The 12,501-nt window shown below is 41.7% G+C and overlaps 1 protein-coding gene across 1 annotated transcript in view; it reads left to right on the top strand.

Annotated features, from left to right (window-relative positions):
* Positions 1-12,501, top strand: part of ADAM17 (ADAM metallopeptidase domain 17) — a 34,741-nt gene that overhangs the window by 4,227 nt on the left and 18,013 nt on the right. Inside the window, exons 2-4 of the mRNA XM_063425103.1 lie at positions 8,245-8,377; positions 9,840-9,973; positions 10,875-10,963. Of these exons, the coding sequence (XP_063281173.1) occupies positions 8,245-8,377; positions 9,840-9,973; positions 10,875-10,963 (356 nt within the window). The remainder of the gene's footprint in view (positions 1-8,244; positions 8,378-9,839; positions 9,974-10,874; positions 10,964-12,501) is intronic.

Consider the following 12,501-nt stretch of genomic DNA (forward strand, 5'->3'; position numbering starts at 1 on the left):
CACGGGGGGGTCTTTTCATACCTGCTAAGTTGCACTAATAAAACCAGAGGTACCCTGATTTCCACCAGTTTTTCTCCACACTGCAGGAATACCACACAAAACTCAACAACTGTGTGAGCTGAGAAATGATTGTTACAAATGGTTCGGTGCAAACCTACCTAATGCACAAGGAAGGTTCGGATTTAGAAATTGTTGAGTGAAAAAAACAAATGGCAGTGGTGTTGATGAATAAACCAGGGGAGCTAAGTGATACAGAGGGCATCATAAATGGATTTGCAGTCAGATTTGAATTCTTCACACTTAGTGTGATAAAATGCAGGAAATCCAAAAGGCCAGCAACGTAACTTGCTGCCAAAGACTTTAGGGATTGCAAGTTTAGCTCAGTGTCAAGAATGTGCAGGGAGATAATTTGTGACAAAAATCTTAATGCAAGATTAAATTTTATCCTGCCGGACTGCAGCTTTTGTTGGATACTAAGATCAGACTTGGGTGAGGGTCAAATTATCATTTCCATCTGCCTTTTTTGTTACTGTTTCTTACCCCATTTGGACATCCTTTGAAGCAAGATTACTGTTTTAGATGGAGCTGGTTTTGCAGTTTGTCCCCAAAAGCTGAAGGTTGAGTGTGTTTCTCACCATGCATCACATGGTGGAGAATTCAAGGACACACAGTCCCCACAGCATGTGGTCCCTGCCCAGGATGTGGCGGGATTATTTCAAAATAATTGGAGGAATTTGTTGATTCAGTGTCTTTGTCTCTTTATAAACAGCAAATGTTTGGTGTAGACATGGCCCTATTGAATGCAAATTATCAGTATAATTTTTGTGTTGTGGATTAGCAATCTTTTCCATGAAGTTACTTAATATCAAGGTTTTCAAGTACTTTTCTCAGGTTTGTTTTCATTTGTTCATATGAATAGGTCAGTGTTTGCATTTCCAACTGAAAAAAGTGATTGAAGGGTAATTTCTTCAAAAAGAACTCAAGGTAAACAAAAAGAAGAATGTCAATGCTACATTAAATTCTAATTAATAAGAATTATCTTTAGCTAGTGCAAGATTTTTGTAATGGGAACACAATCCAGTGCTCAGCACGAGTTTGGTTTTCAGTAGTGCCAGTTTGTTCTGACCCTAAAGCAGACAAAAAGTAAAATTCCTGTTTGTATTTAAGATTTGGAGCAGTTTAATTTTCTCCCCAGTAAAAACTGACAGCTTCACTGCTGCTGTAGGTTGCTGGTAGCAGCAGTGACTCATCTCAGTTTCATGCTTCCGCCACTCTGGAATTTTTGTGTGCAGAAGCCCCAGTGTGGATTTCTGCTCTGTGGCTGGAAGGGCTGAGTGAGGAAGCACAGCCAGCTGTACTCTAACACTCTGGCACTCTGACTTTACATTAGGATTTAATTGTGTGTTTAGTAGTCGGCAGAGATTTGTCTTTGAGATAAAAGTTTATGTTTAATTTCCGTTATAGACAGGTTGATCCCCACTCCCCCTGCCCCAGCTGTTTTATGAACTGTAGGAGTCCGAGTTTGCCTGTTTGCCAGACTGATGATGGGTTGTGCTTTGCTGTGAAACCAGGAGCCAGGTTTCTCTAACAAAGAGCAGTTTATCCTGCTGCCCTTTTCTGTGATCTTCATGTGCAGCACATGAACTTGCCTGTTTTGGGGATGTCCTGCAACCCTCTCAATGGTTGTAATGGTGTTCCTGATGTCTTTCATTCTTGCAGATACATGTGATAGTACTGCCCATCTTTGTGATTTGTGCCCTGCATCTTTTCACAATATCCATCCCTGCCTTCCTGTGCCCTGGATCTCTTCACAATATCCATCCCTGCCTTTCTGATGTGCATTATTTGTACTTTTTTCCCTCCCTGATATTTGTATTTGTAACCTATGTAGGTGCATGGACTGGAAGTGGGAAGGCAAGGGGGCTCTGTTATGAAGGGAGGCACCTGCAGCTGCCGCCCAGTAGTTGTTGATCCATAATTACTGAGGTATTGAACAAGAACATGATATCCCTTGGTTTCCTTTCTCATCTTTTCAGGTTGTCACTGAAATAGTAAAATTCTGCCCCTCAGTACCTGTGATGTGCCTTGAATTTTGGAAGTTGGTGTGTGAATGAGTCCAGAGTTGTAATCCACAAGGAGAAGAAATGCAGTCAGAGATGAAGGGGCTCATTTCACAAGTGTAGTCAAATGTAATTAGACTACACAGTAATTAGTGTCTGCCTAGAATCTGCTCTACTCAGACTTATTTTGTGACACAGCAGGATTTTGTGGTGTGGTATCTTAGTACAGTAGTGAGGCTTGTAGGTTTTTGAGAGCCAGACAAGTGATCTGTTTCCACAGAACACTGCATCCTGTGACGGGGCAGTTCCTCTCTGCAGGATGGATGAAAGCATGTGATTTGGGGGTGGGTTGTGTTGGGTGTTTCTGAGCATCAAGTCATATGATACTGTTCTGCTGTAAGATGGGATGGCTGTATTGCCCTTGTTTTAGTTATTTATGAAGATGTTAATTCACTGGACTTCCTTATTTTTAATAACGTCAATACTTGGCAGGATATTGCTTTATTTTTTCCTTTGAAAAGTGATCTGTTATCATTAATAGGACAGACTGTTGTTAAATCAAGTAGATGCAGCAGTATCAGTTTTGTTCCTCACTGGTCCTTATTTAAGATGTGGTTAGTGAAGGAGATAATTTGCAAGGTTGTGGAAGCATGTGAGGTAATGTGTAGGAGCTGTTGTGGTATTCAGCTGTATTCAAAACCACCAGAAACAGCAGCTTAATTATCTATACAGCTTCTGCTAAATAGAATTTGCACCCTTAAGGAAATATTCCCACTGCCTAGAAACAGATGTTTATTTTATTGCGGGGAAAAAACTTGCAAAGATGCAGCTACATGAACAAGTTTTTCCTGAGATGAGCTAGAGGGTATTTAGTGAGCTGTTAGCTTTCCATGATAGCCATCAGTGGCATGTCTGAATGTGTGATAAGGATGGAGTAGCTGCCCAGTGTAACTGAGGAGTAGCTGGTGGACAATAAAGCAGCAGCATCCCTGCCCTCCCAGCACGAGGGCTGGGGAACTGTACCCCGAGGCTTTGTCTGCTGCTGACCGAGTGCGAGCACCTTGTTTTCTCATGTGGTTTAACTTGTTTGGTGCAGCTGGGATCGAGTCAAAAACATGCCTTCTAAAACATCCAGCAGTGCTGACGTGGCTGCCATTCTTCCTAACAGGTTTGTCCAGAAATGTGCTCAGAGTGTAAACTTTGACGTTGTTATGGTTTATTAGAACGCTGACAAGTATTTGGTTCTTGCTTTGAACTTGTTTCTCACACAAGTTCTTCTGTTTACATGTTCTAGCTGAGGAAAACAGCAACCACTCTTCAGTGGAAAGAAGTAAACATGATTTATCTAAACCATTAAAAACATGGGCTGTTTTGTGTGGGATAAGTGTTTCAATTCAATTGAAACAATTTGTATTGTGTCTCTGGAAATGTCTCTGTACCAGATGTACTGGAGAAAGATGTAACAGCACGTGCAAGGAGTTGTTACAGAGCAGCTTTCCCACGATGAACCTTTGCAATGTGTCCTCTTCATCAACAGTCTCCTGAAAGCAGCATAAGCTGTTCAGAGAAGGCATCCACAAACATTTAAGCATGACTGCATCACCTCCTGCCTGGCACAGACCGTTTGTGTGCCCAGTTGAAATATGGATATATTTGCCTTCTCCATTAGCACTCCCTGGGATGGTGCTGCAGCCAACAATCCTCCTGTGTTGCAGCCAGTGAGCAGCTGCTACTGCAAACCCAGGGGCAGCTGGTTTATGTAGGGTGATGGAGACCTGTTTTAGCTCTTGTGGTTCAAGCTGGAAAGACTCCAGTCTGTGTTTCCTGGTCTTAACTCTGAGACTCTGAATTATATTTCAAATTACTGTATTTGGTTACTTTAATTAAAATATCTTAATGTACAAGAAAAACATACGAAACGAAATAGTAACAATAAAGAATTTGGAGCACTTCAACTTTTCAGTCACTCCTCAGCTGAATCAGGAAAATTGTTACTAGTCAGCTGCTCATAAGCTTTTGGTAGGTGTTTGGTACCCATTGGAAATCAGCTTGAGATCAGAACCCAGATGTAGTCTCTGAGTACGGCATGAAATACAGCCTGGAGCCCCTTTTTCAGTCTTGGAGATGACACTGATTTAACAGCTCCACTGCAAAATCCTTCCTGAGTGTGCTTGCAGTGCTTGTTCTAGGACTGTTCCCTGTAGGCTTGTCATCCCATTCCAGTGCCTTTGACAGAAAAGTTACTTCTGCTTTTATTCCCTTGGGATGATTGGAGAAATAACTGCAATCGTTCCTGCAAACCCCACTGATTCTCTAGTGGTCTTTTTTAAATCTCAAAAGTTGTTCTTTTTTTTTTTTTTTTTTTTTTTTAATTTTGGATCTTGAGTTTTAGGTAGGAACATTTTCTATCATGGGATAATTTTGAAGAGAGTTTAAAAAATACTAGTTATATTTTCTGGGTTAAAACTTCATGCTTCTAGATAAGCTTAACCTTTCCATAAATAATGCAGTGCAAAATGGTGCTTATGAAATGACTGACTTGCCACATTTCTTGTTGGTTTCCGGACAATACATGGGGCATGAGATCATGGGAATTTACTGCTGTACTTATGAAAGCCACGCTGGTTGGAGAAGGGTGACATTGGTATTTGAATTGCTAGCTGAGCACTGAAAGAGAAACAACTTCTTTTGAAATACATGCAGTGGCCTTCAGCTCAGGGAGTTAAGCTGTTTCTCTGTGCATTCTTGAGCTCCTTAGTGCTGGAGCAGAGTTTATTAAAAGATATTTTCCTGTGTTAAGTCTGGAAGTCTAGTGCTAGGAGGCTTTTAGCCTAGAAACAAGTAAAAAAAAAGAGGCAAGAGTTGGTGAGTTCAAAGCTGGGGGTAGAAGAGGATCACTGGTGTGGATTTCTTCTTGAGAGCTTTAGGATCTCATCTTTGTCACCGATGTCCCTTCCCTGTGTCTCTTACAAACTCCATTTCTATATGTTCATGGGAGGCTTCCCTCTGGGAAAGAAGGTACCATGAGGTGAAGGCTAGTGACAATAAACAAATACTTACCATATCAGCATGCAGTTAAGGTGTTCCCTAAAGAGACAGGAATGCAGAAATCTAGGTGGGTGTGGAAAGGAATGAACCACAAAAAAGTGGTTTGGGCAACTAAGCTCAAGCCTGTTGAAGCCCATGGGAAATGACTCTTGGACCATAATGAGGATAGTGGGGAAAGAATACCAGAAAGATTTTGAAACTTGAATAAAAAGTCAAGTATATGTTTTCTATGGCTCCCATCCACAGACTGCTGTACAGTTGGACTCTGTACAGTTCTGTGTTTTCTTTAAAATAATGACACTTCATCTTTTATTTTCAATAAGCTATGAACATGGATTCATTTTTGCAATATGAACATTTTACAAAAAGAATTTGGTTTCAATGTATTACCAATATAATTGTTCCACATCTCTCTGATACCATAATTAATTCACAGAATATGTCTGGGAGCAGCATGTCTTAAGCCTCTACTTATGTTGTAAGTAAAATTAAAAGCAAACAAATTTAGGAAGAGTAAGAGGAAATATGAACAAGTGCACTCTTGTTTCAGGGTTACAGGAACTGGGAGTGCCGTGTGTTTCATTTGTTATTTCAATAGAATCATGTTACTCATCTTCATGAATTTCTTAGGTCTTGTTCTTACTACCCTTCCTGTGTCTCTGGGAGGCATTTCCAGAAGGGTGTTTGTGTATATTAAGGTGGAGTAGGACTTGCCTACCAAATAAAAGAAGCCAGATTTTTTTTTTAGCAGACTTCTCAGTTCTCTTTCCATGAAACTGAGACATTTTGTCTGGCCATAGTGGCAACAGCATCCTGCTCTTTGACACGGCCTTCTCTTGCTTCTGTACTTCAAAGGCAGAGGTGGAAAAGGACAGGAATGTTTTGGAGCTGGGGTTGTGCCTCTCGGGCAGACCTTGTTCTTGGCAGGTCCCCGAACAGCACGGCAGTGGTACCACACCTCTTGTTTCATGCCCTACATACCACATGCTTGGTCTGTATCATAAACTAATGTTGGATAGCCTGTATATCAACATTCACTTGAATTGAGGGGTCAGCTCTAGCTGAGTATGGTGAGAGACTCTCAAGTTTGATTAAAAGAATTCAGAACTAGGTGGTTTGATGAGGGTTTTTTTTTCTGGAATGGATTTCCTTGCCTGTTCCCACTCCCTTCCTAGGTGGTTCTGGATAAGGGCAGATGCCAGACAAGAAGCAATTAATTAGAACAAACTTTTTAACAAAAAAGAGCTGTTTGGAGGGGGAAGTTAGGCATATACTCACTGCATGGCTCCAGTGAACAGCTCTGCATCATGTGGTAACCTGAAGTTTAAGATCCCACTTGCCATGCAGCAGTGGGGCATATATGGGGAAATCCCCACAGCAGAAAATGTGGTGATAGGAACTTGTCTTTGCATATAACCCGAAACACATGGTAATCAATTGCAGGTGCTCTTGACCTGTGGGTTGTAAACAGAAATCAGGAAATTGCAACTGCACTGCCCTTCCTGTGTTGCTCAAGGAGGAGCAGCCGGCAAGGGAGAAGCCTGGGAACCGCTGCTTGGTGGCTTCTGCTGCCCAAGAAAGCAGCAGTGTCACCTGTGCCTCACTCTGTGAGTGGGTCTGGTGCAGGGCCAGGAGGGCTGGGAGGGTCATTTTCGCTTCTGTGCCTTCCTCACTTCACACAAGCACACATGTGGCTGTACACTGCTGGTTAATTCTCCCCACTCACTCCCATGCAAAAGGAAAAGCAAGATCCTTCCCTTGCCCTGATCAGTGTGTTCTTAAAGCTTGCTTGGCCTTTGGAGGCATGGATTTGGGGATAAATTATGGTACTGTGTCAATTTTAAAGAACCTGTATTATTTCAAGAGCTGTGAGCATCTAGAGTTCAAGTTGGCAATCTTGGTTTGTTGCTCAATAGCCAGTAAAACAGCTCGTTAGTGGTGCTGCTTTCTTAGAAGTCCAATAAAACACATGAGGTCACTTTGCTGAGTGGGGTAAGCTAGTGACCAGGGGCTCTGAAGGAATGCCATCTTCCTTTATAGAAAAGCTCTCTGGTAGCTATCAGGTGTGATTTAGAAGCATAGCTGGAGCTGGGGGGGAAAGAAACAGGGACTTTTTAAAATAAAGGATGTCTGGGTGAGCACTTCTGTCTTTTGTAAAACACATCTGAATCCTCATTTAATGCAGTGAAGAGTGAACACCTCTGGCTGAGAAGGAAAACAGCAATGTGGGACTAAGAGCCTCTGGTTAGGGCTGTAAAGAGGAACTGAATCTGTCAGTGCTAGTGGAAGCCAGGGTGGTTGTTGGGTGTCTCACTGGGTGGTGGGTGCTCCAGAGAATGAAGAGTGTGGATGGGTGCTTTGATGAAGGAATGCCTTATGAAGTAGCAGGAGGCTTTATCAGCAAGAGCCAAACACTCTGTACAGCTGTGATGCAGTTGTTCATAGTGGAAACACCTGCAAAGTATTGACCTGAATTTGTAATTTGTGTGCTGCTCTTGAAGGAATTTGGGCACTTGGTGCCCTTTCTCTGCACAAGTTTTCGTGTTCTGAGTAGGAAAGGGAGTTTTGCATGATGATAAGGTATTGGGAAACCAGGCTATCTCACATGAGTTGCCTTCTTAGTTAATTCTGATTGTGCTATGCAGATACCTGTTTCCTGGCTGCTGGTGGGCAGAAAGGCCCAATGCAGTCCAGTCTGCAATTAATTTGGTTTAATTCTCCTAGGTTAAATTAATTTCTTCCTCAAACTCATGTGGCACCAGCAGGTGAGGAGAGTAATTCACCCCAGAGGAAGGGGGATGTTCTCTCTCCCCATTTAGTTTCTGGTGGGCAGCCAGGGAGGGCATTAGTTCTGCGTTGCTGTAGCAGTAAAAATGATGAGTTGGTTGCTCAGAAATTGTAGAAAATGTGAAGCAAACTTGAAACTGTTTGTCTCTCTCAGATTGTGTTATTCTCACTCTTTGATTTCTACTTGCCTACACAAAATAGACCATTACAGAAATGTATGATAGTTATCCTAAAATTAGAACAAACTGGTCTTTCTGTTGAAATGGGAGTCTCTGGTTTGCTCTTTTTTTATGTGTGCCTTTGAAAAGAAAGTCTTTTGAAAGTAAAACTTTCCTTGCTGGCCTTTCAGACACAGTTGAGTCCATGCTTTCAGACTACGACATCCTCTCTCTGTCCAGCATCCAGCAGCACTCACTGAAGAAGAGGGACCTCCAGCCTGAGACACACGTAGAGAGGCTCTTAAGTTTTTCAGCCCTGCAAAGGTAATTACATCATCAGCGATGAAATAGCATAATATTTTCCTTGAGTTTCTGGTGAATAATGTGCAATTTCAAACCCAGAAATTGTTGTCTTGTTTTCTGTCATGACTGGCCAGTTCTTCTAGGTTAGTGATCTGCATGGTTGTATGGCTTCAGAGAGGCTGAGAGGAAAGGGGAAAATAAGCTCTATTTTATTTCTCTGACGGCTGAAGTGGCAGTAATTTAGAATTTCTTTTGCTTTGTTCTTGGCTTTAGTTTCATGTAGATTACTTGCACTGATCAGGCTGGATCTCACTTATACCTCATCTGCCAATGTTGTCAGTATTTCTTGGCTGTCCTGTGGTTCTTGAAAATCTCAGCCTTCAGTTTGGGAAGTGTGTGTGGTGTGTTGCCCAAGAGATTTACTGTATTTATTTTCATGGAGCTTTAATTCTTTTCCTACTGAGTATAAATGTCTTATTAAATAAAATACTTACTTTAATCTTTTGTTTGTTTTGGTTTGGTTTGGTTTGGTTTTTGTTATACGATGGGAAATAAAAGCTCAGGTGAAAGGGGGAGGAGAAGGGAGAAGGCATGAAGATGGCAGGGGTTTTATTCTGAGTGTCAGAAAGCTGCCTTGCAGGTATTTGAGTGCTGAAATTGTGAATCTGAAATGGGGGCAGGGTGAGAATAACACTTTGTATTAACAAATATAGATTGATTTTTGTTTGTCTGACATCTTTTGTCCTCTGTGTATTCATGTGCCTTCCACTGTGTCATCTTCAACTGTCATGCAAGTTGTGCATAATTTTTGAATCTCTGAATGTTTGAAAGGGCATTTTTTTGAGTTTGGAGGGGCAATTATGAGAGGTTAATGGGATCAGATGTCTGATTGTCCTTGTTTTGCACTGCCTCATGCACTCTAGCTTTTGGGTGAGGTGGCCAATGACAATTACAGAATAATTGCAGAGGAGCATGCCAAAAATCTTTGACCCAAAGCCCACATAAACCAATAGCCCATGAGGCTTCTTACAGAAAAGGTTATCAGCTTACTTTGTGGGCAAGTTTTTAGGTTTTGTGACAATATATTGTAAAAAATGTAGGGAGTTCAGATTTCTGTTCATGGTCTTCTGCCTGTATTATGTCAGAAAGTAAGAACTTCAAGATAATTTAATTTCAAATAGATGAAGAAATTTCTTGGTCTGATTTTTTTAATAGTTAATAGTAACGGGCTTTGCTTAACTGCAGATGGAGAAGGTACATCATAAGCAAACTCTGTTTTGGATTTTGGTTGGTTTTTTTTTCATTAAACATCTGTGACTCTAAAATATTTACAGTTATGAATTACACCATATATGTTTTTGTAGCCTAGTTGTCAGAATTAATGCTTTTAAACTTCTTTTGGACCCTCAGTAAAATGGAGATTGAATGTATCTGTTCTGTGTATACTTTGCTTAAAAATAAATGTAAGTAAATTCTTTTACAGGCACTTTAAATTATACTTAACTGCAACTGCTGAACACTTTTCAGAAAGATTTCAAGCATTAATTGTGGATGGTGAAGGCAAGGAGAAGGAGTATCATGTTCAGTGGCAGAACTTTTTCACCGGACATGTTGTTGGTTAGTATGAAGTAGACTGTGGGTCAGTGCTGAGAAACCACAGCTTTGCTCAAGGCTCTTGGGCAGAGTAAATGGTGTATTTCCCTCATTTTCATCAGATATGGTTAGGATGAAGAAATAAACATAATTCTCATCCCCTTGGGTTTTCTGGTTTTGTTTTTGTGGTGTGTTTGGGGATTTTTTTAGGTTTAGTGGGTGGTAGGGTTTGTTGCATCAAGCTCCTAAGATAGGACTCTTGTGTTTAGTTTGGCAGGACACAAAGGTATAATTTACTTTAGCAGCAGCTTGCAAATTATGATTTTTTTTTAAACGCTGTTGGTAGCTTTAATTCCCTCTGGAATGAAGACTTGAATGTTCCTTGCCCCAGAACACAAAGCTGAGGTGGAGGTGATGCAGTGATGCCCAGAATGTTCAATTGAAAGACTTAAAGATAGTTCTTTTTAGGTTACTTTTCTGTAAAGAAAGATCCCATGCTTCACTTTCATGCAGTGCTAATGCTTCTGCTAAGCTGTTTTGGTTTCTTTGTTGCCTTTGTGATGTGGTAGGATTTTTCCACTGGAATGCAGGCTGACGCCGTGGAATTGCTGTCTGATAGTACTTAGATAGACTGCTTTTGTTGGCAGAAATACTGTGTCCCCCATTACTAATCCCCAGAGTCATCTCAACACTTTCTGTGAAATTTTCTGTTAAATCTGAGTTGACTATGACTATTGGGAAGTTAAGACTTGGGGGAAGTGCTAGTTAATTTCTTTTTGTTCTTTAAATTGAACAGTACAGAGGCTGAGAAAGGTAATTTGTCACAAAGTTTAGAAACAATTAAATACTCCCAGCAAGCAGTGTCTTGTGCAGGAGCACATGCAAACAGCTGAATTAATTTAATTCTTCCATGCTTATGTTAAAGGAGAGCATAATTCCAAGGTTGTGGCACATATTGGGGATGAAGATTTTACAGTGCGAATCAATACGGATGGAGAAGAATACAATATTGAGGTATGCTATGGAAAACTGGATCCACACAATCACCTTTTCCTCTGCGTGTTCCTCTTCCTAGTTAGTTGTGTTGACACTTCTGTAGCTCAGACTAGACTTGGTGGCCGTGTTTGTTTTGGGGTGAGGAGGGAGAGAAATAAGGAACCGATTTGGCTTGCAAGTGTTGTCACTTTTATTAGTGAGTGACATTCTCTGACAGTTGCATGTTTTAGATACATCAGGGAGAAGGTATATTTTATACAGGTGGGGGTTTCAGAAACAGAAATGGATAATGTTATAAATTAGTGGTGGTCATGGCCTGTAACAAACTGTGGCAGTCTAGACAGAGTCAATGTCTGTGAAGCTTTTTAAAACTGGCTGTGCTACATCTTGTTGGTTTTCCCGTTCTCAGAGCTTCATTGAAAATCTGGTATTTTTTCTGAAAATCTGGTTATTTTTCCCTACTCCCTTGTTTTTCACCATTTTCACTGCTTGTGTTATTTTGAACTCTTGGTTAAAAACCCCCATATTCAACAAATACATAATTAGAGACTGTCATAATGAGATGTTCAGTGCAGAATCCCAGACACAAGCAATATGAGAATGGCTGAATAACAGTAATTATGTCTGAGAGTTATATGGATATTGTAATTGTCTCCAAACCCAAAGATACACAGAATTATGGACAAACCTGAGAAATCCAGTCATGTTAAAGTATAAAAATGTGATCAAAGTGCCCAAATCGCTGTACCTGTGTTTTCCATTGACAGCACACAGTAGCTGTTTGCTTGTGATGTGAAGCATTTCTGTGTTAGTGGTCTGGGGCAGCTGTGGGTGTCTGTCCGTGCAGCCGAGCCCCTGTCGTGGCTGCCTGTGTGTGCAGCTGAGGGCAGCAGTGCTGTGCAGCCCTGGCTGGCCCAGCTGCCTCGCTGGTGGTGCCCCAGGCCAGCTTTGGCCCTGACAGCCCTGGGTGAGGTGGTTCCTGTGTGCACTCACTGAGGGAGCATGCCTGGCTCTGTTCCCCAAAGGCAGCGTGGACAAAGCTGCTCTGCCGTGGACAAAGCTGCTCTGCCGTTTCCTGCTTTTGTTTTCAGGGGAGTTGGGTATAGTTTGGAAAGGCTGTGGGCCTTTGTGTGAGCCCCTGTTGCCTTTAGCACCTTGTGTTAGTGTGTGAAACCCTCAGCTTTGTGCTGCTGACGTGGCACAGCCTTCACGTTTTGGGACTTTTTGCTGTGAAGCAAAAGCACAGTGGCTAAATAATGGCTGGCTGAAGTTGCAGGAGCCGTGCCTAGGGGCCAGAGGAGACCCAGAGCCAGGTGCACTGCGTTGATGCAGGCAGTCTGTGCTGCTTGGCCTTGGCCAAAGAGCTGACCCTGTCCGTGTCATGTTCGGTGGCGTTGCTTTAGCTTTAACATTCAGATAATAATAGGACTTGCCAGTAAAGTAAAAGGATGGCTTGTATGCGTCTGCTATGGGAATTGGTGCCTTGCCTTGAGATTTTGTGGTCTTCTTTGGTTTTGGAGAAATTTTCATGCTTGTGAGTGACTTGGGTAGCTCCT

The sequence above is a fragment of the Prinia subflava genome, chromosome 2, assembly GCF_021018805.1.
Source record: "Prinia subflava isolate CZ2003 ecotype Zambia chromosome 2, Cam_Psub_1.2, whole genome shotgun sequence".
Classification (NCBI taxonomy): domain Eukaryota; kingdom Metazoa; phylum Chordata; class Aves; order Passeriformes; family Cisticolidae; genus Prinia; species Prinia subflava.